General features: G+C 44.2%; 2 protein-coding genes across 2 annotated transcripts; both read right to left on the bottom strand.

Moving 5' to 3' along the window:
- Nucleotides 1–8,311: 8,311 nt before the first annotated feature.
- On the bottom strand, nt 8,312–16,677 carry LOC123401641 (probable enoyl-CoA hydratase 2, mitochondrial). The gene is made up of 8 exons (XM_045095481.1): nt 16,362–16,677; nt 16,118–16,287; nt 9,908–9,982; nt 9,588–9,678; nt 9,405–9,456; nt 8,934–9,037; nt 8,742–8,818; nt 8,312–8,642 (listed from the first exon to the last, which is right to left on the bottom strand). The coding sequence occupies exons 1-8, from the start codon at nt 16,528–16,530 to the stop codon at nt 8,466–8,468; spliced, it is 915 nt and encodes a 304-aa protein (XP_044951416.1). The 5' UTR covers nt 16,531–16,677; the 3' UTR covers nt 8,312–8,465.
- Nucleotides 16,678–20,110: 3,433 nt separating this feature from the next.
- Nucleotides 20,111–23,612, bottom strand: LOC123401640 (probable enoyl-CoA hydratase 2, mitochondrial). Its single transcript, XM_045095480.1, has 8 exons — nt 23,300–23,612; nt 23,001–23,170; nt 22,142–22,216; nt 21,856–21,946; nt 21,699–21,750; nt 20,787–20,890; nt 20,630–20,706; nt 20,111–20,420 (listed from the first exon to the last, which is right to left on the bottom strand). The coding sequence occupies exons 1-8, from the start codon at nt 23,457–23,459 to the stop codon at nt 20,241–20,243; spliced, it is 909 nt and encodes a 302-aa protein (XP_044951415.1). The 5' UTR covers nt 23,460–23,612; the 3' UTR covers nt 20,111–20,240.
- Between the last annotated feature and the right edge of the window lie 272 nt (nt 23,613–23,884).

The following is a 23,884-nucleotide window of genomic DNA, read 5'->3' as shown; positions in this document are numbered from 1 at the left end:
GGGACGTGAGGACGTTCCACTACATCAACCGCTTTTCTTAACGCTTCCTGCTGTGCGATCTACAAGGGTACGTAGATCCAAATCCCCTCTCGTAGATGGACATCACCATGATAGGTCGTCGTGCGCGTAGGAAATTTTTTGTTTCCCATGCGACGTTCCCCAACATATTTGTCATTCTATTATTATGAATGTGCTATGTTATCGTGCTTGCGAAACGCTTAGATGCGCTTCTTTCCATTTTGGGGCCTCGTTCCCTAAATCAGAAAGGACCGCATCTTAGTCGTTACATCGGCCTAGTGGATGTCAGCTTGAAAAAGCTACAGTGCGGCGATGCCGACGCAGGTCAGAATTTGTGACACGGTCAATGCTAGCTTGATGAAGCACCGGCGTGCCCAACCCATGCAACCCGCGGATGACGAGGTTCTCTTGATGATTATTCGGCCCTCGCGATGCCGAACTCTTGGTCGGCTGACCGAAATGATGAGAAAGTTTTCTCCGAAAAGTACATTCGACAATCCTTTCATGAAAAAATGAACTCGGATCGGATTCGTTTTCATGTAGAAAATAGATCCAAAATTCGTTGTACTGATTGGACGTTTTCTGGAGTTTGAACGTGTAGTGCCCCAAGTGTAACCTTCCCTATTTGGAACCTATTGCATGTGGGTCCACCTTGTCATGTATGATGATGTCATTTTGTGTCATGATTTCATGTGTGTCCCTTACTACTTCCTTCCCTTGCATGCATGCATAACATATCTTGTCTTGGCCATGTCTTGTGTTGTTGCAATATGGTCATAGCATTTCATGTGGTGGTTGTGATCTTGTGGTTAGGTACCTTGTGATGCTTGTGATCTTGTGAATTCATGTGGGATGCTCATGAGATGTTGGAGTGAGTAGAATTGTTGTGGTGGTTGTTTACTTCAAGCCCTTCTCTAAATCAAAAGACCCTTTTCTCTCTTTTGTTCTCAAGTTCAAATTCTACTTGCTCCTAAGTTGTTTTTAAAAAAAATGTCTTTTATTTAGGAAATATTGTGGGTATATTTGGGGTGCTAAATTTGGTGTTTTGAAAAGTGTTTTGAAGGTGCAAATAAACACAAAACAGTATATATAATGTTGTTTTGCATTTATTTCATATGCCCCAAAAATCATTCTGTTATTTTATTTAATTAGCTTGCTATTTTTCAGGCCCAGGAACACTTTTGTTTTTTATTTATCTTCTTTGCTTTTCTTTGTGGCCTTTTTCCTTTTCTCTGTGTTTATTTAATAGGAATCTGCACGGAGGTTTTTTTTTCCTTTAAGTGACGCTGTGGTGGGCTTCCTCCCACCAGAGAGGCCCATCTCTCCCAGTAGCGCAGCAGTAGCCCACCTCACCGTCGCTCGTCTTCCTCCTCGCGATGTCACGCGTGTACGAACCTCGATCCACCTCCCAATCGCCTTCCCCCCCTCCCCCGATCCAGCGGCTCAAGCTCGTTCCCCGAGGTGAATAAAGCCCCAGGTCTTCCTCCTCCTCCGTAGGGTTCCCTCTCCCCCTCCAGTTCGCCGCCACCTTCCCCATCTCTCTTCCTCCCCGCAGGTAAGCTGCTGTAGGAGTTAAGCAGAGAGAGAGGAGAAGGACCGCTGCCGTCTATCCCCGTCTACACCGTCGAGCAGCGCCACCACCATGTCCAGGAGCTCGGGAAGACTCCCCGCGTCCCATTCCCGACCTCGCTGAGGCCGGGGAGCGCCCTCCTCGATGGCCAGGAGCTCGTCACCGCGTCGTCCACGGTGAAATTCTTCCTCCCCATCAACCTGCAGCAGGGAGCTTCTTCCACGCCGGTCTGCTTCCTCTCCGTCGCCTCTTCCTCCGTTTGGTCCTCCCCTTCCTTCCCCAAGGCGAGGTACCTTCCCCCTTCCTTCTTCCCCCCGTAGATCGGTCGGGTACGAGGTAGAGTTCGTCGTGTTCTTCTCTGATGCAGGGTAGACCAGAGCCGTAGTGATGCATGTGTGCGTGTTTCGTCTCTGTCAGGCTTGTGCGCGGTAGGGAGTGGCATAGCAGGGGCTCCTCCCTCCCCTGGTAGCGATCAGTTGTAGGGATCGCCTCTCTGTCATGGCGCAGCAGCAGTATCAGCTCGACGAGGAGCCGGCGTTCCTTCCTGTCGAGGCGTGTCTCTATACGTGCAGGGCAGAGCTCGCGGTAGGGGAAGTTTACCTTGCCAAACTATCCTCCTCTGTTAGTTTCCCAGTCGTAGCGTAGTGGAGCGCGTCTGTGAGTTGATGCATCAGGTCGTGGGTTCGAATCCCAGGGGTGCTCCCCCCCTTTTTTTTGGTTTATTGCGATGCAGTAGTATGCTAGCGCAGCAGATCAGCTTATCCTTGCAGCGGGTCTGTTTCTGTCGAACACAAGGCTCTAGCAGGGTGGTATGCACCACATGACAGTACCAGGGGCACTGGGTTTCAAATCCCAGTGTGCCCTCCTGTTGTTTTTCCTTTTTGCTGTAATTTTACTCCCTTCTTGCTGTTGTTGTTCTTGTGACAAAAGCATAGGTGGCAATGGCATTTTTTATTTTTCCTTTGCTGTTATATTTGTGCTAGGTGATGTAGTGTGTGTGGATGTGCTTGTGAGAGGTGTATGTGATGTGTGTGCATACACATGATGTTGGCCACAAGTGAGTGTGTGAGTAAGTGGTGATGCTCTTGTGTGTGTGAATATGCACTTAGTAGAGTAGTGATGCATGTGCTTATGGTCTTATGCTTTTCACCTTAGTTGAGTTTGGCATTTTATCTCCTTGCTTATACTGTGTAGTAGTGGTAGGTGATGAGGTGTATGTTTGGGTGCTTGTGAGAGATGTGCATGTGTGTGTGTGTTGCACACACATGAGGTGTAGCTAGTGTAGGCATGTTTGTGGTGTGACTGGCATATGCATGTGTTAGCATTCTTTGTGTTGCTAGCATGTGTAGGTGGCGTGGGTTCTAACTAGATGATATGCATATGAGTTGATGATATGCATGTGGTGAAAACATCCCCACCTTGCAACACTTGTGCACCTTCATATGTCCATATGTGAGAGGGCATGGTGATTTGTATGTTGGGAAGCTTAGTAGAAGGGGTTGTGAAGTTGATGTGCATGACACAAACATGGGGTTCAAACCCCCATGTCACTTTGTCATTATGCACATGAGCTCAACCATGTGGTAGTTGATACAGTGGAACTACATGAAATGATGCCCTATTCACTAGGCATGATTTGAAGTAGTTTCCTCTTCCTTAATTTGTGGTCACTTGTTCAAAGTAAGTGCCCACATATTATATATGATTTTCGGGTGAAATCTTCCAAGGAATCCAGTGGTGAAGTTAGTTTTTCCATTGGGTTACTTTATGGAGTTGACATATTCAGATTTGTTGCAAGTTTGTTCTTTGTTTACATGGAATAGGTGGAGCCCAAGGGCATGAGCTTTTGTGTGATAGTAGTAGGGGTTTTGCTCTACACCATAGTGGTGTCATTTGTCACTTGGTGTTATTTGTGTGCAAGCTATGCCTAGACAAAGTGGGCATGTGGCTGGAAAAGTCCAGCTTAGTGAAATCTGGAATTTCACTAAGTCTGAGAATCTGGAAACATTTTCTTCTCCTATAGATGAGGTTGTGCTGGTCATTTTGTTGTGATCTAGCCTTAGTTCAGTGCTATGATTTTTGACCTGGTATGTTTGTGAATCTCCCTGTCAAATTTCAACTCATTTGGAGTCCTGTAGGTTATGTTTTGGTTGCTGTCAAAAAGCTTCAGAACAAAGACAGAAAGTCAGGTGCAGGAATTTTCACTAAGTCCCTGAGATCTGATGGTTTTGGGAAAGTTTGTGGCCTTGTATTTTCTTGTGTTTAAATCCTTTTGGTGTGATTCTTGCTGGTGCTTGTAGTGTTCTTGGTTGGCTACAGCCACATATATTATTTGTCATATTTGGAGGCCTGTAGCTATGTTGCATGTAGCTCACAAAGAGCTAAGATGCAGATTATGGCAGATTGTATAGTATAGTCATTTTGATGATTGTGGGTGATTAGTTGATGTTGTGGTGTTCTTCCTTGCTCCAATCCATTCATGTTGGGTTGTTATATGTCTTGGCAACCTGGGAATACCAGGTTTAGTCCATTTGAGTGTGTGGTGTTGATTTTGTCACGTAGGGCTTCATATCTTGTTTCGTGGATTCCGTTGATCCGTAGCTCCGATTGTAATGTTCTTTACATGATTTTGCATCGTTTTCATGAGACGCATCTGATCATGTCATTCTCATGCATGTCAAAATAGCTTAGTGTACAGTTCTGTCCAGAAACTTGCAGTAGTTTCTTTTGCTTGTGCTAGTGATAGAAATAGTGATGCATGCTCATTTTTTCATCTCATGCATCATGTGCTTGTTGCATCTTGTGGTGCTGCTGTTCATTGGTTGTTATTCTTATGTTGGGTAGCACCGGGATCGGAGAACGAATACGTGGAGTCAGGAGAGTACGTGCAGGACGAACCAGAACCATTCCAAGCTGAGGATATCACAGGCAAGATGATATGACCTTGATTCCATCTCTAGACTTGTTATGCTAGTTTGCGTTTCCATGCCATATTGATCGCTGCCTACCACTGAATTAAATTGCCTCTTGATATGCCATGAACCCATACACTGATCCCCTTCCTAGCAAAACTTGAATGGCTAAGTAGGCTTTGCTCAGCTACTAATGTTAGCGTTGCTAGATGCAGGTGCTTTGACTCATGTGATAACATGAGCTTGATATCATTATCTCAAATTCTGTTATTTAATTAATGCACCTATATACTTGGTAAATGACGGAAGGCCTAGCCTTTTGCCGGGTGTTTTATTCCATTATTGTCGCCTTAGTTACCGGCTACCGGTGTTTGATTCCATAATGATCGCTCCTAACACGTTCGGGGTTGTTATGGGGACCCCCTCGATAAATCACGTAGTGCTAAGGCTTGTCCGGCAGGACCCAACATTGGTGTTAATTTGCTAATCACTTAATAATTAACTGCATAGGGAATAGCTACCCCGAGGATCTTAATCAACAACCCGGGCCAGTGCTCCTCATGAGTGTTGGTCCAACCCAGAGCAGCTTAATACGCTCCATGGGGCAACTCGGTGTTTTGGCGTGGTAACCATCGCTCATCCGGCGTGTCCTGAGACTGAGATACACGGCTCTTATCAGGGTCGTCGACACGTCGGGAGGTCCTGCTAGCCTTGCCTTACCTTAGCGGTATATCTTGCGTATAGGAATCCCAATGAAGCTTTGGTTTCCCCCAGAGTTGAGGTTTTCCTCTAAGGAATCCGACGAGATCACGAGATTCGTGATAGAGGATGCCTTTGCGGCATGTGTACGTTTGTGATGGACTAGTTGGAGCACCCCTGCAGGGTTTAATCTTTCGGAAAGCCGTGCCCGCGGTTATGTGGCAACTTGGAATATTTTGTTAACATCCGGTATTAGATAACTTAAACATAAGCTAATAAAATCGCCAACTGTGTGCGTAACCGTGACTGTCCCCCTCGAAGATCTCTCTTCGATCGGGAACACGGTGGGGTTATGAATGCCGCAGGTAGGTGTTCAGGATCACTTAGTGATCAAGTAATAACGACCGCTAGTGTAGACCACCTTCATAATTGCTTACGTAAGTTAGCCACTAAATCAAGCTTAGGATGCTGCAACCTTATACACTTCACCCTTACCCTACCTAATAACATGACTAGTTCTGGCACCAAGGTCTTAGATTGCTGAGTCCCCGTGGCTCACGGATTCCTCCAAAACTCCCAACAGGTACAGGTACCCCAGAGACAGATGATCCCGACGGCACTCAGCTTGCGTGGCAGTACGACGAGGAGACAGACCACCTCTACGTGAACTATCCAGAGGACTGAGACGTGGTCGTGATCGTGGGCCTGCACGCAGGGTAGCATAGCATTTCTATGTTTTGTAGTCCGTAGCGGAACTACCTTGATTATATCTATGATGTACTCTGAGTTATTAATGAGAAGACAATTGAATCCCGAATTGTCTACTTTTATTATTATTTGTGTTGTGTTACTTTCTTGCGAAACGCTTAGATGCGCTTCTTTCCTATTCGGGGCCTCGACCCCCAGATCGGAAAGGACCGCATCTTGGTCGTTACAGAACGGTCGGATCAAGCTGAAATTGTGAGGGGTTATAGATATAGGAATTCTGCAGCCGGTGAATGGTGGGATCTCTAGAACTATGGCCGAGCTGGACGATGGACTCTTCGCTCTAAACTCGTCCGGATTCCCGTCAGATTCGAGAGGGCTCCGGTATATCGGAGATTGCTGAAGATTCCTACATTGGAAGGCGACGAAATTTTACAGGGTTGTTCTAGACTCAATTCCGCACAATTTCATCGAAGCAATTGTTAAAGCGACACTCGAGGAGGCTGGAACGACGAACATGATCCTGCTGTCTAGAAAAAACTGCAATCTACAAACGAGCCATCAATCCTTTGGTGATCTCACATCGGAACTCTCAATGAAACCACCAATGTTGGTGTCAAAACCGACGGATCTCGGATAGGGGGTCCGAACTGTGGATCTTGGATCGATGGTTAACAGAAAACAAGGGAGAGAGTGTTTATCCAGTTTCAGGCCCTCTTGATGGAGGTAAAACCCTATATCCTGCTCTTGTTTATATTGGTCGTGGAGTACCAAGTACATAGTTGATCTACCTCGAGATCGGATATTGTGGTCTGAACCCTAGGAGTAATGAGCTTAAATCTCATCATGTGTATGTTGACTAGCCTGGCCTTCGCTTATATAATACGCCAGAAGCCTAGGATAATAAGAGTCCTAGTTGGCTACGGTGATGGAGAGGAGTCCTTGTCTTGATCACCAAGTCTTGTAAAATCTTCCTTGTATATGTCATCGGCTGCCCGAAGTGGCCCATGAGTCCGGCCCATAGAGATAGGCTGGCGGTCCGAGGACCCCTTAGTCCTGGACTCCCTCACCCCTCCCTTCCTTTCATCCGCACCCTCATTGTCCGACGACGCTACAGCTCTCCAGTCATCACTCATGCATCTTGAAACATCCGCATACCCCACCCATGTGCTTGCCCGCTTTGGACTACGATGTCGTCCATCCAGGAATCCCTTTGCATTCAGGTACTCTTCGCACCACTCCGCCACCATCCATGGCGGAGACCACACTCGGCTGATGTTCGGTCAAATGTCATTAATTGTTTTTTTAATTATCTTGTTTTCTAGATAAGCATGATGACAGGGTACTCGACGATCGAGGATGAGTTGTTGTGTGATGCGAAGAAGGGCCCAAACTTTTGACAAAGCTTGAACGAAAGAACTTTGCGTCCTACAACATGCCCGTCATCCATGCACGCAACGTGAAGTCGCTACGCAGCGATGGTACACAATCTGCAACTCCGTCATAAAGTTTTGGGATACGGTTCACCGAGTGGAGACAAGGTGGCCATTGTGCCCGTCAACCAAGGAGAGCGTTGAGTATACCGAGGCCGCGCCATGATCAAGGGAGGAGGAGGAGGAGGAGGAATGCATCGGTAAAATGATAACCCCCTGCAGACCACGACGTCAACCGGCCGGTAGATTGTTTACCACCATCGGAATTATATTACCCCGACATAAGAAACATTTACCAGCCCCAGTTTACAGGCAAAGCAGGGCATGAGAGCCGCTCTTTCTGGCGAGCTCTTTTTTTTTTGAGCGGGCTTTCTGGCGAGCTCTTGACATGAAGGACAACTGACCACATGGCTTTTCCTGTTGCTGCTCCCTGGCCATGTAGGGCACCGGAATCGCCGGGACGAATCGGGGAAAGTTGCACGAGTCTAAGCTCTGGTCTTCGGGGGCTCTCATCTGTGCCATGAAATGATGCCTGGTTGCTTCGGCCTGATAAAAGGGTGTCGTGAGAATCTGGAGCCTGCGCTTCTCTTCTGCTTTGCACCCACCACGCACCACCATGACGGGACTTGACAACAATGACAAGCCAAGGGAAGCCGGCCCTCGAAGCTCATCATGGCCGCCTTGCATGCATGGCAGACAGGGCTGCCGTGTCTGTGGTCTCTTGCTTGTTGCTGTAATCCTGCTCTCCTTTCCTTGATACGCTGGAGAGTGGCACATCACACGGGTTCCTCGAGCAAAACAGGACTTATATTTAGGATGGGAGGAAGTAAAACCCAAGCCTGGATTATCCAAGATAAATTCAATGGCAAAACGAAACCGCAGCATCTCCGCATGCTAGCCGTACTACCTTACAGTTACAGGGGTGACGTTTGATTTCAGTTTTAGGCGATCATGAGTCCATGACACACAGAAGGTGTAGCGCACATCCATCAGCAAATAATGTAGCATCCCAGAAGCATCTTTGTTATCTGAAATTTACAGTGCACCAAAGGAATCCGCATACACCTTGCAACCCTTCTGGATATCATCAGGAGATAAGAGGCCAAGAGGGCTGGCTTCAGAACGGCCTTACTTTCCTGTGTACAAAGGTTTTCTTTTCTCGGCAAATGCAGCTAGACCTTCAAGCCGATCCTGGGTGTGCAGAACTTGCTCGTAGCACTCTTCTTCGACAGCCAACGCGGAGGACAGGTCTACCTCCATCCCTTCATTGATCGCCTTCTTGGCCATCCTTATCGCTAGCGGGCCCTGAAAGGAGGAACTTGGATGGTCACGAATTCGCAGAAAAGAACTGTGCCCCAATCGAGTCAGATGAAGCACGGAATATGCTCAGGAAAAAAGTCTTACTTTCTGATTTATCTCCCGGGCAAGTTCAAGAGCCTTTTGGTAAGCCTCACCACCAGGAACTCGGTAGTTCACTACTCCTGCATGCAAACATACATGTCATGCCGATTCTTCTATAAAGTGTCGAAAGCTTCCTTAGGTAATAAGAAGTCCTAATGATAATAGAAAGAAAAGCATAGCGAATTTAGCATTTACCCATATTTACAGCCTCTGTCGCATCAAATCTACGACCAGTGAATATCAGTTCCTTTGCTCTGGATCTTCCAACAATCCTAGGAAGACGCTGCGTTCCTCCAGCTCTATATATTGTAAGAGGTGCGTGTTAACAGTTGAAGCACATCATTTCACTCTGGACATTCCAGCAATTTTCAAACCAATTCAACTATGATATGCTACTTTTACACACACACAAGAAAAAGTATGATATATGCTACTTCAAGTACGATAATCCAGAGAACAGCCTGCATCTTTTAGCTACAAGCTTAAAATCACAAATGATATTTCCCACCTTATATTGATGTATGGACTGATGCACCAGACTACCAGAGTGAGCGAATCGCATGATAAATGAAAAGGTTTTGGCAGTACTTCATTATTATTCAAGATAACATCAACAATACATGCAGGATTTACTTACAAAAGTAAAGTGCCATCCTGGACACATACCCAGGAATAATAGCAAGGCCGGTCTCTGGCAAGCTAAACGTCGCATTCGCCCCTGCAAAACACATTCAAGAAACATATTCAATTGTTTGAAAGGAAGGGGAGAAACTGGATTTCATAAAAAGTAAAATTTTCAGAGGACTATAAGATGTATGAAATTTTATCACTACGGGATAAAACTAATACCACATATACGAAGATCACATGAAAGAGCCAACTCTAGCCCACCGCCAAAAGCAGCCCCTTCAACAACAGCTATTGTAGGAATGGGGAGTGCCTGTTCACACAAGCAAAACTTAGCAAGTATTATGAACATACTAGATAAAATGACATGCACAATGAGGCTTTAACGAACCATTATATAGTAATAAGAAAGATGAGCATGCATATAACTTGAACTGTGATATGCATGGCTTTCTCTCATCACCAAATGGCATAATGGTTAACTAAATACAAGATGCAACATAACATATCATATACTAAACCGTTGCATCAAAGGGACAAACCTCAAAGGATGAGAATGTAGCTCTCAAGGAATTAACAAATTCCCGAACTTCACTAGAGCCCATTAACCTCCTTTCCTGTCAACATACCATAATCATGAATGATGATCGGGACAACACAAAGAGAAGGATAGGTCAAGTAACTTGACATTCGCCATTTTGTATGCAACGAATCTGGATAATTTTAAGGTACTGCTTTGCTAAATCTAAGGAAGCCGCATGGAATTTTCATATGTCTAAGTCGATTCACTAAGCCGCCCGATGTTTCCGCATTGAGATTCATGCAGGGGTGTCGGTTATCCATATTAGATCAGACAGCTAGCACCAAAGACTTAGCCATACGAAATCTAAGTTGACTCAAATGTAGATGAATCCTTTTAGTTATGTAACTGACATGAAGATCATCTATGCCACAAAAGTTATTATCCAGTTTGAAAGTTCAAACGGTCTGCTTCACAAAGCAAATAGCACCAAAACAACAAATTACTACTCCCTCTGTCCCAAACTAAGTGACTCAAAAATCACTCAATTTTGTACTAACTTTAGTACAAAGTTGAGTCACTTATTTTGGGATGGATGGAGTAGCTGGTATTTTAGTGATAGGCAGTGTTCCTGTAATCCACCTGATTAAACACATTTGCATTTTTATTTATAAGTCGGAGCCTGATCTTAACCTCATAATTTAATAATTTATCAATTTATTACTTACACAAGGTGCAAACCTGACGAATGTTTTGGCATCATCTCAACCGGCATTTCTTGAGAAACTAGCGCTGCATCCATATGTTGTCTGAACCCAACCAGGCCATGTCTTATTTCTTGAATCAGTTAGCTCTTGATTAACCTTGGATGATTAGCCGATAATTCTAAAGCATTATTCACCATTGTACCAATGTGGTAATCTCACACATCTATTATGTTATCCAAGCTTGCCAGCTACCCTTGATAGATCCCGTGGATCTTAGGCTAGATGTGTTCGGGATGATGTAGTGATTATTACCTTATGGTGAACTCGATGAGCTCCCTCCAGAGACCGTCGTGAGGTGGGGACGACGGTGGGGAAGCAGAGATAGATCCGGTAGCGGCGGTGATGGACTTCCCATCGCTTCAGTGCTACCCTCTGGATCGGATTAGGGTTGAGAGTGAGGAACCAGTGGCGGCGGCGAACCTCGTATCTTGTGCCATGGTCCCCACCTCCTCTTTATAGCACTGCGCGACAGGGGCCCACCAGCCTTGCTTGGGCTGGACGCCCCCGATCAGGGCGTGGGTCAAGGTTCCAATGGGTCGTTGGGCCCATTGAACAAGAGATCAACCTAACATTCTCCCCCTTGATCTCATCATATGCTTTTAACTTTACTCGTTTCGCAACAGATCAATACATAGGGCATGTTTCATCGTCACAGCTCAATTGCCGATGGAATCAGACAGCCACAATGCACCTCTCTATTTTGAGACAGATTCTTTAACCTTGGGCCCTTTATTGTCCGGAAATTTTAGACTATACCATAAAACCCATGTCGACTGTGTGTTCTCCGAACACACTGGGCGGTAAGCCTTTGATAAGCAGATCTACAAACACTTGTCTGTTGCTTTTATGCTTCAAGCATTTCTCCATAATTCCGGACTTTCTCCTTCACAACTCGTAACTCTTTGTCAGTGTGTTTGGCATCAACACTTGACTCGTTGTGATAGGAGCGAAAGAACTTAAAATGGTTATCGTTGTTGTCAACCATTATCAACTCCGGGTACAGGTAGCCTTAACCATTTTGCCTGTCCCTCAGCCTCATATCAAGCTATAACATATCATTGCATCACATTGATGACAATCGTTTCACTCATTTGGAGATTTTCCATACAAAACACCGAGTATGAAAGTTAGCGACAATTGTGGATTTCGCTATACATTTCACAAGTCCTGCCTTTGTACTCACAATCTTTTGAGAGCACTTATTTCTTTCAGCATGAGGCCGATATCTTTGACTCCATTCCATTGATTTATCCATGGACCGGACATTGCCAAAACAACCCGGATATATACGTGAACTGCGTCAGGGTAAAATCTCAAGTCACCCATTTCCAAAAGGCAATAGGTATTACAAGGACCTGTATCACAAGATCCCTTGTAGAGCTAACAACAGGTGTTGTATAGGTCATACAACATGCTCCCCAGATTACTCCATCTTCACTAAAGAAATGGCGTATCTTTAAACTTTCTTCTTTATGGCACTTTAAGCACCATTGTTGTATTCCTTAGTCTGCTTTCGAAACTATAAAAGATCCGGAAATACAACTGTTTCTTTTCTTTAGGGGTATCATAATGACGGTATTCCAATGACTGTCGTACTCCCCTTGACACTCACATTCTTCATTAATGAATCACTTTAGATGCATAATGTCCATCACATCATCTAAAGTACAGAGGAGTAATGTGCATCACATCATCTAAAGTACAGAGGAGTCATGAAATACACTACAATGTATTTCATGTCTCTTTCTCCCCCTCGAAATGTGGCAAGAACTTTTCTGCCACAATTTCGAAATCCATTCATAGCTCTTGTGAAATGAGGAAACTTCGATTATCTAGCTCATTCATCTTATCACTTCATGTAAAATGAAGTTATAAGTTAACTAGTATGGGAGTACTTTTTCCTCATTTCATTTCAGAAACTCAACAGAGTTCCTTATAATTGTCACTTTTGCAAGTCACACTTGCATATCATTCTTGTCTTTAGGTTCGTCGGTTACTTTTATCCTTTCTAGATTAAGTGATTGCTTAATGACCGTTACACATAAGGTGTACGGTCGATACTAGGAAAGCTTAATAGCTACTCCATACTTTTCTCCCATAGTGGGATAAATTAACCGCACATGAGTCATCATAACTTTCTCCTGTCATACAGGATAAGGCCTTTGCCAAAATTTCTCCCGCCATACACGGATTGTTGACATAATACAATGTCAACTTTACCCGGTTACGCAGGCATTTTTCCCAGACTTTTCCCGCCATGCGGGTAATTCCCTGTAAGGGCCATAAATGCCATAATTGGCTCTTTTGACTGCATCAAATTCAGAAATAAATCTGAATTATCTTTGACACACATGCTTGATCCGACGTTGGTCAAATTAAGCATATGCATGTATCTCAATCATGTTGACTGAAAAGGAAGACTTCTTCATAGAGAGTACATGAAAGACATTCGTCAACCAAGACTCTCAATGACATATCTCTTTTCTTTTCTTGAATTAATATCCAAGAGTTCTTTTCTTGTGAAGCCATTCTTTAGAGAGAATTTGTTCCCTCAAGTTATGACCTTTCTTTTCCATCTTTCGGGTCACTAGTACCCAAACATTCGCTTTCATGAGTGAAAGCTTGAATAACTTTTACTCTGAGAAAACTTAGCCAATAAACAACGGTAATGAGCATAAAAATAACCCTACGTTTGTCTGATTAAAATCATGCACATTAAACCTTTTAAAACTTTCTGAAATATTCTAAATCACCGTGGTGGCAGAATTAGAATAAAACATCATCCTTCTACATTAATTCCATATCACCGTTGGGCAGAAATGGAAATAATGCATATAACTCATAAACAATGTGATGATAGTATTCTTATTGAACAACTTTGCTAAGAAATAATCATCATCATTAACCATATTGCAGCAGAAATAGAAATATGCATTTCTCTATCTGTGCTCCGAAAATTGATCACTTTGATACAAAATTTATCAGAGATTTAAGCTTTAAACATAAGATGACTCATACAATTATAGTATTGTTATCATCAACGTTGGTTAGAAAATAACAATACCATATTTAACTTTAAAACAAACATTTTTCTTTTGTCATAGCGGAAATTATTGGAATCTTATTTCACCCACACGGGAAAAAAACATTTGCTAATAACAGTTCTTCCAATTAAATTTTCCCGTTGGTTCCAATTTAATTGGAGGATTAAACATTTACTTTGCAGCGGAAAAACGTGAATATGAAAATTCATGCACCTTTCCAGAAAAATATTCTGTTAAAAATAAAAATTCATGAACTTTAATTTCCTTTTATAAAATCCATGAACTTTTCTCTTTCTGAAAATCTTTCTTTTATTTTCAGAACCTTCTATTTTTCTTTGCAGAAAAATCATGTTACTATTACAGAAAAATATTCTGTCATAATTAAAAATTCATGAACTTTATAATCCCTTTTATAAAATTCATGAACTTTTCTTTTTCTGAAAATCTTTCTTTTATTTTCAGAACCTTTTATTTTTCTTTTCAGAAAAATAATGTTGCAATTCTGTATAAAATTACAGAAACTTTGAACATTTTTAATTTCTATTTTTCTAAACATAGTTTCATAGAAAAAATGCTTAGAAACAAAGTTTTAAATCTGCCTAAAAGTATAGGCAGAGAAAAACTATTGAAAATAATCAACAGGGGCCTACTTGGGCCGGCCTGTGAGCCTACTTTCCTACTTGGGCCGGCCTGGGAACCTACTTCCCCCCAGCGGCCGAAACAGTTGGCACTGGCACTGGCGCCCCTCCTGGCCTCGGACTCGGCCTTGAGCGGGCCGGCCTGACCCTCGGCCTGGCGCAGCGCTCCTTGCGGCCCAAAAACCCGAGCCGTCCTAGGGTTACTCCGGCAGGGAAATCCTGGCCGTTGGAGTTGATCCTACGGCTCGCCGCGCCCCTCGCGTGAACAAAAGGAGCACGCAGCCACCCCATCCCGAAACCCTAATCATTTTTCTTCCCTGTGCGCGGCTCTCTCTTCTCTCCTCTCGGCGCCGCTGGAGCAGAGGCTCCCATCCTCGCGCGCCCCTCAGGCCGCCGGAGCAGTGGCTCCTCGTGTGTGGCAGAGCGACTGCGGGCGCTTCCCTTCGAGCGATGGCCCTCATGCCCCGCCGAAGCTCCCGCAGCCCCTCTGCTACTCATCCCCGAGCTATGCCTTGCTCCGGTCGGAGCCGTGGCCCTGCCCCCGCCGCCCTAGCACGACAGGGTAGGACAGCAGCCGTCGGCGGTGACCTGCGGGTGGCGGAGCCCCTTTCCTCTCCCGCCTTAGATCCTGTGGCGCCACGGCCACCTCCTTCGCCGGTGGTGCGTTTCCCTTTGTGGAAGCGCACCGCCGTCGAATGGCGTGCTTGTGGTGCCGTTCCTTTTTCCTGTCCCGCGGCGCACAAGAAACCAGGGCCTTAGGCGGCCGAGCCTCTCTCCGGCGCTTGCAGCCCGAGAGAGAGACTCTATTTCCGTGGTTGCCTAGGCACTGGCGCCCTTCAGCCTCTACTTTGCAGTGCGCGGTGGCAGAAACGCCCCGCCATTTGTTCCCCCCCCCTTTTTTTGTCTTTTCGGAACCGATCCGATTTGCTTCTTGGTTTTTCTTTTGGATCTTGATCCGTACTTAGCCCCCGAGGGGGTGTGTTCTTCTTCCCCACACCTCGGCTTGCCGATGCATGTGGGGATCGAGAGGAACAGGCGCGGCCTTGCGGCGGCGCTTCTTTTCCGACGAGGCCCTAGGCCATCTTCGGTCCTTGCCCATCTAGGGTTCATGTGGGGTGGGGAATAATTGCTTTCTTTTCTTTGATCTTTGCCCTTCTCGGGTTCATATCGGGGAGGGGGAAATCTTTACTTGTACTTCTTCATCCGAAAACACATCAAAAGCCTCGTGGCTCTGATACCATTGATAGATCTCGTGGATCTTAGGCTAGATGTGTTCGGGATGATGTAGTGATTATTACCTTATGGTGAACTCGATGAGCTCCCTCCAGAGACCGTCGTGAGGTGGGGACGACGGTGGGGAAGCAGAGAGAGATCCGGTAGCGGCGGTGATGGACTTCCCATCGCTTCAGTGCTACCCTCTACATCGGATTAGGGTTGAGAGTGGGGAACCAGTGGCGGCGGCGAACCTCGTATCTTGTGCCATGGTCCCCACCTCCTAGCACTGCGCGACAGGGACCCACCAGCCTTGCTTGGGCTGGACGTCCCCGATCAAGCCGTGGGTCAAGGTTCCAATGGGCCGTTGGGCCCATTGAACGAGAGATCAACCTAACAACCCTATCATACCAACCTGAAATGAAATTAAGCACTGGACCACTACATCTCCAGCTCTCTCGATTTCCTCCACAGGAATCAAAATCATAAGCCGACGGAATGAATCCTGGTAACTATCTAGAGCACAAATTCATCAAACTTGCAGCATAGGAGTGGTGGAGGTGGGTGGGACCTTGAGGTCAGCGCCCGCGCAGAAGACCTTGGGCACGGAGCTCGCGACCAACACGACGTTGGCCGTCGGGTCGGCCCCCACCTTGTCCATGGCGCTCCGCAGCCCCTTGAGCATCTCCTTCCCGATGGCGTTCCTGGCCTCCGGCCGCTCCAGCCTCAGCTCCACGATCCCTGAAGCCAACCACAGGCTGAGAACACGGGCTCCAGAAGCCCCAAGGAACGAGATGCGGTGGTCAGCGACGGACCGGAGTCGGGCGGCGAGAGCTTGTGGAGGCGGACGGGGTCCGGCTGGGAGAGGATCTGGAGGGCCCGGGCGAAGAGGACGCTGTGGGGAGACGAGGCGGCGCCGCTCGGCGGCGCGTGGCGGGCGGCGAGGTGGCCGGAGACGGCGAGGAGGCCCCGGAGGCTGCGCATAGCGGAGAGGCGGGCGAGAGTGGGAGACTGGTGCCGGGCGGAGAAAAGAGCAGAGTCAGAGGCAGAGTCAACAACCGACGCGCTTGGATAGACATTGCTGTCGTGGTAGTCAGTAGCACGCGCGTGAGGAGAGAGACGGCCAAATACCCCCCGACTCTTCCCACGTCGCTGTCGCGTGAGACATGCGCCGCTGGCGACGTGACCAGCCGGAGCCACGCCGCGGCGCCGTCGGACGGTCACCCGGAGAGCGCCCGTACGCCGCCGATATAATGGGACAAGAGAAGGAGAGAGGCCCACCGCGTGCGTCGACCCGCCTAGATTGGCCCGGTGGCCCATGAAGAACGGAACAACCAAGCACGCCCACGGTGAAAATGGCCGGAGACCAGGGAAGGTTCTATATGACGCTCTTTGGGCATTCCCTGAACTTTTTCAAATCCTGTGAATTATATTTAAACTTTTAAAATCAACGATATTTTTATAAATTAGGCAAAAAAAAATCAAATTTGATGTTTTTTAGATCAATGTTTTTTTTTCAAAATCAATGAACTCTTCTCAGATTTCATGATTTTTACATAATATTTGTGCACTTTATATAAATTTTATTAACTTTTTAAAAATAATTGATGAATGTTTTTTAATTCGATGAACTTTTCTTCAAATCAATGAACTTTTTTAACCAAAATTGGTGAATTTCTTTCAATCCTGGGAATCTTTTTAAAACCCAGTGAACTATTTTCGAATTCATGGTTTTTTAATTTAATATCAATGAACTTTTTTCATAACCCCGTGAAGTTTTTTATAAATCGTTATTTTTTACTTCAAAATTTATGAATGTTTTTCAAATAAAAAAATTCCGAACTATTTTTCAACTTGATGAACTTTTTAAAAACTCATGAACTGTTTATAGTTTTATGCTTTTCCCAATTTCATGTACCTTTTTTTGAATTCATGAAAAAATTCCAATTGGTACGAACGTTTATCATTTATCTATTTATTCATTGTGTTTGTGAAATCTTTTTCAAATTTATGTTTTCTCTATTCAGTTTATTATAGTGGGTACATAATACTATTATATGCTAATGTTGCAATGAAGGAATGGTTAACTAGACTCGTTTCCTCAGTGTGATCAGGAAAGTTGAGTGTGGCCTATTTGTTTGTACCCGGTGCGGTTGACATTGGCGTTGTAGTTCGAGTCCCACTCTATCCTAATTAATCTGATTTTTTTTATCGTGTTTGAATTTTCAGCAAATTGTTGGGGCGGCCTGGTAGGCGGTGCTGCATACGCCAGCAGGGCTAACTGGTGCTTAAAGCGCTGAGCGGGAGCTCTCCGCTATTTATGTCAAGTTGCTGCTCTTTCAAACAGAGCCTTCACTTGGCAGGCTTTCTGGGCCGATTTCTGTTTCTGCTGTTTCGCGAGCGCGAACTCAGTGTTTTTATTCGCTTCCTTTGTTTTCTTTTTTCCTTTTCTTATTTTTGTTTTTTTATCTGTTTAATTTTATATTTAAGGTTATTTTTACCTTTCCTAAACTAAGTTCAGTTTAGATATTGTTCTTAAACTTCGAAAAATGTAGTGGGTCTTAAAAAATGTTCCAAATTTCAAATAGTTATTGTTTTTCAACAAATGTTCTAGATTTTCAAAAAATGTTCTTATTTTTTCATAAACTGTTGCGAATCTTTTGTTAAACTTTTTCAAAAAGTGTTCTGCCATTAAACAAATGTCCCCGTTTACAAAAAGTGTTCGCAACATTCAAAAAATGTTCATGTTTTTATTATTTTATGGATGTCTCAGATTCATAAATTGTTCACAAGTTTCAAAAAATGTTTGTATTTTTAAATTTTGTTAAGGAGTTTCAAAATATCTGAACAAAAATGTGAAAACGAGAACATGTTTTGTAAATATGAAAAAATTAGAAGAGGGACATTTTTTGAAATCCCGGTCATATTTGAAATTTTCTGATAATTTTGAGCAAAAAACATATTAATTTTTTTATAAAATCAAAACAGTTTTCGATATTCCCTAACAATTTTTTTAAAAGGCGAATGTTATTTGAATTTTTTATCACTTTTGAAAGTTAAAATATTTTTTTAAAGAACGAACATTTTTTATGTTTCCAAACAATTTTGGAAACATGAACTTTACAAAATAAACTAAAATATACTTGAAAAGAAAAAAACATTTTTTTAAACTCCTAAAAAGTCGAAACATGAACATTTTAACAATTTTTGAAAATGGAACATCTTTTGAAGTTGCAAATAATTTTTAAATAAATTTCCAAACAATTTTTCAAAAATACAAACAAAATGTGAAAACATAAAAAAAAATCTCCTCCAAAAGGGGAAACATAAACATTTTCAAAAAAAAAATTTGTTTTGAAAGCAGAAACATGGTTTGAAATTAAAAAAAAACAAGTTGTGAACATTTTAAAGAAAAACATACATATTAAAATTTGAAAAATCAAACAATTTTTGAAACGCGAACATTTTTTGAACTCATGAAAAATGGACATTTTGCGAACAATTGTTGAAACATGAACTAATTTTTAAAATCTGCGAATAATTGTTTATAATGGGAACATTTTTGAAATTCTGAACATTTTTTGAGAATCCTGGGCAACAAAACAATAAAACACAAGGATTGATAAAAAATGAAAAGAAAGAGAAGAAAGAAAATTGATATTGAAATGAAAAAACGAAATAGAAAAAGAAGAACCAGAAAAAGCGGGAAGTGAGAGAAAAAAAGAAAAAAAGGAAAAAGAACAGAACAAAGAAAAAACTCGGTACATGAACCTCCTAGAAGTTTCCTAAAACCAGAAAAAACCGGCTGGGAACCTCTACAAGTTTCGAAAACCAGGAAGGTTGAAACGCTTAAACGGGCCAGCCCATCACTTCGCTGCTCGGTCGCTCGCATGTGCGAAGCACCAGCAGTTTGACGCAACTAGCGGCAAATAGGGAATTCCGGAGTCTAGGAGGCGGCAGGAGGCGATCATGGCACATCTAACACTTTGGATGTGTTTGTTTGCAACAGCGGTAATGTAAATGGTAAGGGAAACATTTGACGGTGAGACTGGGACGTAATGGGATTTTTACTCATTTTGTTTGGTTCCACTTTGGTAATGACGCATGGTTAAGAAATTTCATTGAAGTGATGGACGGCTGGATAAACGAGTTGACAACAGTGTCCAAGAAACGCTATCTCGAGCAGTGGATGAGATCGGCGGCCGCTGCCGCTGGCCAGCTACTGCTCCTTGCGTGGCGCCATTGCTGCTCTTCACGTGATGCTGCTCCACCCGCCGTCTGTTGCCGATGATGTAGAGGAAAACGAGGGCGAGACTGGAGCTTCCACCGCCGGCGATGGCGGAGAGCCGGTGTCGCTGTTGCGGCCACCAGCGCCAGCGCTAAATCAGACATTGGCGGCGGCGGAGTTTCTTCTCGAGCGGTCGCTAGATCTGCTCGAATCTTCCGGTAACGCGATCTGTTTCCGGTGGAGGTTGGCCGGTATCAGGTTTAAGTTGGGCTGTAATCTGTTTGCGGGGTACTTGCTTACGGGGTGAATGAACCAAACACGTTTAACGGTAACAGATAGCGGTGTAATCAGATAACGGGTAAAATGGGACGAACCAAACACGTCCTTTGTGCATCTGAAAACAAAGAACACTTCTCCTTTATTTTGAGGAACAAAAAACTCTTCTCCTGTGTACACAATCAGGATACTACTCTCCAGTGTACACAGGCTCGCTCTTGTCAGCGAATGCAGCCAGGCCCTCGAGGCGATCCTGCGTGCGCAGCAGCTGCTCGTAACATTCCCCTTCGACAGCCAACGCGGAGCGCATGTCTGCTACCTCCATTCCTCGGTCGACGGCCTTCTTGGCCATCCTTACCCCCAGAGGGCCCTGCCACAAAAAACCCACTTTAGAACACCTACGACGATGGATCTTATTGTACATAGCCATGCGTGACTTGGCATGCAAAGTGATTGAACACAACTCTCAACTCATGACATATGCTCATACTGAATTTTGGGCTTCATATACTGAAACTGACAGCATGTTCTCGCTGATAGTATTTTCTATGAATGTTCAAAACTGAAAACGTTTCTTACTTTCTTCGTTATCTCGCGGGCGAGTTCAAGAGCCTTGCCGTAGGCCTCCCCTGCTGGAACGCAGTAGTTCGCTAGTCCTGCAGCCCAGAGATGCATTTTAAGTGTTCTTTCAAGAACTGGTGATAGTGGGAGGAAAACACGACGAGACTAGTGTTACCCATCAAGACAGCGTCAGTTGCGTTGCATCTGCGGCCTGTGAATATCAGTTCCTTCGCTCTTGACCTTCCGATGATCCTTGGAAGACGCTGTGTGCCCCCGGCCCTAGATATTAGGAGGTTACGCAATACCCACTGACTGAATAACATACTTTAGCTAGTTTGGGGTAAGGTTTTTGTTAGTTTTGGTAAATGAAAGCAGATATATCTGCGGCAATTAAATGCATGCAACCAGTTTCATCATAATTACTCCCTCTGGTACTACTCCCTCCGTCTCGGTGCATTAGGCATTTTAGAAGGCGCACTGCAACCTAGACACACAGAGATTGGATAGAAGAAGAAACTGAATTACAGAGGAAGCCAATCACATTATTCCTTTCTCAACTAAAAATGTGCTATTAATTAGGAGACCTCTTCGAAGTCAAAAAGAGTGCCGCATAAGTTACATGCATTGGTCCTTCAATTAATAAATGAAGTCTAATTAATATGCATGCAACTAATACTATTGTAATGTGCCTTAATGTTTTGAGATTATTTTATTTTCGTAAGATGCCTAATGCACCGAGACGGAGGAAGTATTGTAAATTTGATTCCACTAGAATATGAATTTGGTGCACGTGCCTGGTCGTTAAAGATAGCGACTGGCGTAATTAAGGATTCTCCAGTTATTTAAAGTATTCAGATATACAGGTAAGTATGAAAAATAAAATTCAAGACCCCCAATTCCAAAGTAGGTACGAGATAGGACTCCTCTTTCTGGGTCCTGATAGGATTCGATTAGAGTCGCTTTCCTCAACAAAGCACAAACAATGCAAAGGAGAAAAGTATATCACTTTGTTTCAGGGAATCTTTGTAACTTTTCAACAAATTTATTAGTAAAAGCAGATCGCTGTGTTTCTGTGTTGGCTGCATACCCAGGAATTATAGCAAGGCTTGTCTCTGGTAGTCCGAGGGTTGCATTTTCTCCTGCAAATCAGTAGGAGGACGTGCATTCAAACATTCAAAGAACTCCTGCAAGACTATGTTTCATAAGATGAAAATGTTTAGCACACTGAAGATTAAAGGCAGGACCACATATACGCAGATCACATGAAAGAGCAAATTCGAGCCCACCACCCAAAGCAGCTCCTTCAATGACAGCAATTGTTGGAATGGAGAGTGCCTGTTCAAACAAGCTGCGTGGTGTAAGAACAACTTAACAATATAGAACCAACTACAAATGATAAGAGAAATGAGTCATACTTGTAATTTGAATATAACGTTCATGGTTAAATGTGTAATCGTTACTTATGTTGTTGATATAGAATTATATCTGGAGGCAAAAGTGCATGCTTAACGTATGGATCCAGGTACAAACCTCAAAGTACGAGAATGTAGACCTTAAGGAATTAGCATATTCTTTGACCTGTGAAGAGCTCGTGTGCCTCCTTTCCTGAGTAAAGAAATGCTCTAAGATGTTAACCATGTGAATTATGTGCAGCAAATCTATATTGCAGAAGTACAAAATACACAATACGAGTGTTCAAGCGGTCTCAATATTTGTCATAGTACGGTAAAGGACAAAGTTGATGTTCCAAATTATTTAACTGATGCAAAGAACAAAACTTATGTGACACTAGCAAGTACTAATAGTGTGCTAGTTATGATAGGTCAAATAAATTGGTTGAGAAATCAATATCAACTGTCCTGTGCAACGATTAAATTCCATCAACTGATACTCAACTGATCAGGGCCATGCGTAAAATGCCTCTAATCATGCATCTGATAATTCATAGCTGCTCCTCTTTAAGCCACACCGTCGACTAGTCATTGTCCTCATGACCTTTATGTCCTTGCTAGCAAAGTAGCAAGATTATCTTTCTTGTCTCGTACTTAGATATTCTTCTAGATGGCAGCTCGTTTCATATTCTCTCACAGCCACGAGTCTCTGTTTTTGACAACCCACCTATTATTTTTTATTACTAGAGCATCTTCAATTTCTTCGTGACACAGATTATTAATATTTTTTATTCCTTTTCAGCTATGCGCATCACCAGTTCATTTCTCCGAAAACTTTACACAAGAGCTGCTAGTGAATTTTATCATCCTGTCACTGGATCAGCACATCCACCTCCGGTGTTCTCGCATGTATCGTACTCAGACATGAACGCTCACACAATCCCCTGTGGTGTCAGTCTAAAATAACCACTGCATCACCAGGCTGAGGAAGAAGAGACCTTGAGATCGGCGCCCGCGCAGAAGACTCCCGGTACGGAGCTCGCAACAAGGACGACCTTGGCCGTCGAGTCGGCCTCAATCTTGTGGATCGCGCCCCGCAGCCTTGTCATCAACTCCCAACTGATGGCGTTCTTCACCTCTGGCCGCTCCAGCGTCAGCTCCAGGATCCCTGCTCCCAACCAGGATTTAGGGCCACCAGAAAGGGAGATTTTAGGCCAATTGTGTCGAAGGGGGGTGAGGGTCTTAAAGAAGACGGTGAGGTGAAGGCCGAAGGGGGTCAGATTCAGCGATCACGGACCGGTGTCGGGTGCTGGGAGCTTCTTGAGGCGCACAGGCTCCCTCTGGGCTAGGGTTTGGAGCGTGCGCGCGGGGAGAGAGTGGTGACAAGGAGCCGCTGAAGCTTGGCGGCCGGCGACGTGTCCGGAGACGGCGGCGAGGATGCCCCACGAGCTGCGCATTGTGGATGCGCGGGGTGGATAGTGACAGGAGCAGTTAAATACGGTGCTGCTGCGGGCAGCTCATTTGAGCTCGAGAGCAGAGCAACGCTTTGGCTTATGTGTGATTTTATCTACTGCTCTCTCCGTCTTATAATATGGGAAACTTTCCGTTCGGCCGCCCCATACGACCCGTGCGACCCAGTTGATTAGGCATGCAACATTTTTTTATCTAAATTGTTGCAACCAGCGTCATATTTGCTACAAGCATTTTTTTTGCTACATTTGTCCAGTAAAAAAGTTGTATATACGTTTGGTTGCAACTTCAGTTCGTTGGATTTTTCGTTACAATCGGTGTTTTTTTACTTTTGCTACAACCGTGTTAATTTTTATTACAACCGGCATCATTTTTTGCTGCAATCGTTCACTAAAAAAGTTGCATACACGTT

The sequence above is a fragment of the Hordeum vulgare genome, chromosome 6H (assembly GCF_904849725.1).
Source record: "Hordeum vulgare subsp. vulgare chromosome 6H, MorexV3_pseudomolecules_assembly, whole genome shotgun sequence".
Lineage (NCBI taxonomy): Eukaryota > Viridiplantae > Streptophyta > Magnoliopsida > Poales > Poaceae > Hordeum > Hordeum vulgare.
This window is presented reverse-complemented; position numbering and strand designations above follow the sequence as displayed.

Bases quoted from the DNA above. Each gene is read 5' to 3' on its own strand.
- LOC123401641 (XM_045095481.1), bottom strand. From the start codon at position 16,530: ATGCGCAGCCTCCGGGGCCTCCTCGCCGTCTCCGGCCACCTCGCCGCC. The intron at 16,288-16,361 runs GTCCGTCGCTGA...GGTTGGCTTCAG, and splicing joins GCTCTCGCCGCCCGACTCCG to GGATCGTGGAGCTGAGGCTG. The intron at 9,983-16,117 runs GTCCCACCCACC...GTATGTTGACAG, and splicing joins GCGCGGGCGCTGACCTCAAG to GAAAGGAGGTTAATGGGCTC.
- LOC123401640 (XM_045095480.1), bottom strand. From the start codon at position 23,459: ATGCGCAGCTCGTGGGGCATCCTCGCCGCCGTCTCCGGACACGTCGCC. The intron at 23,171-23,299 runs GTCCGTGATCGC...GGTTGGGAGCAG, and splicing joins GCTCCCAGCACCCGACACCG to GGATCCTGGAGCTGACGCTG. The intron at 22,217-23,000 runs GTCTCTTCTTCC...TTCTTTACTCAG, and splicing joins GCGCGGGCGCCGATCTCAAG to GAAAGGAGGCACACGAGCTC.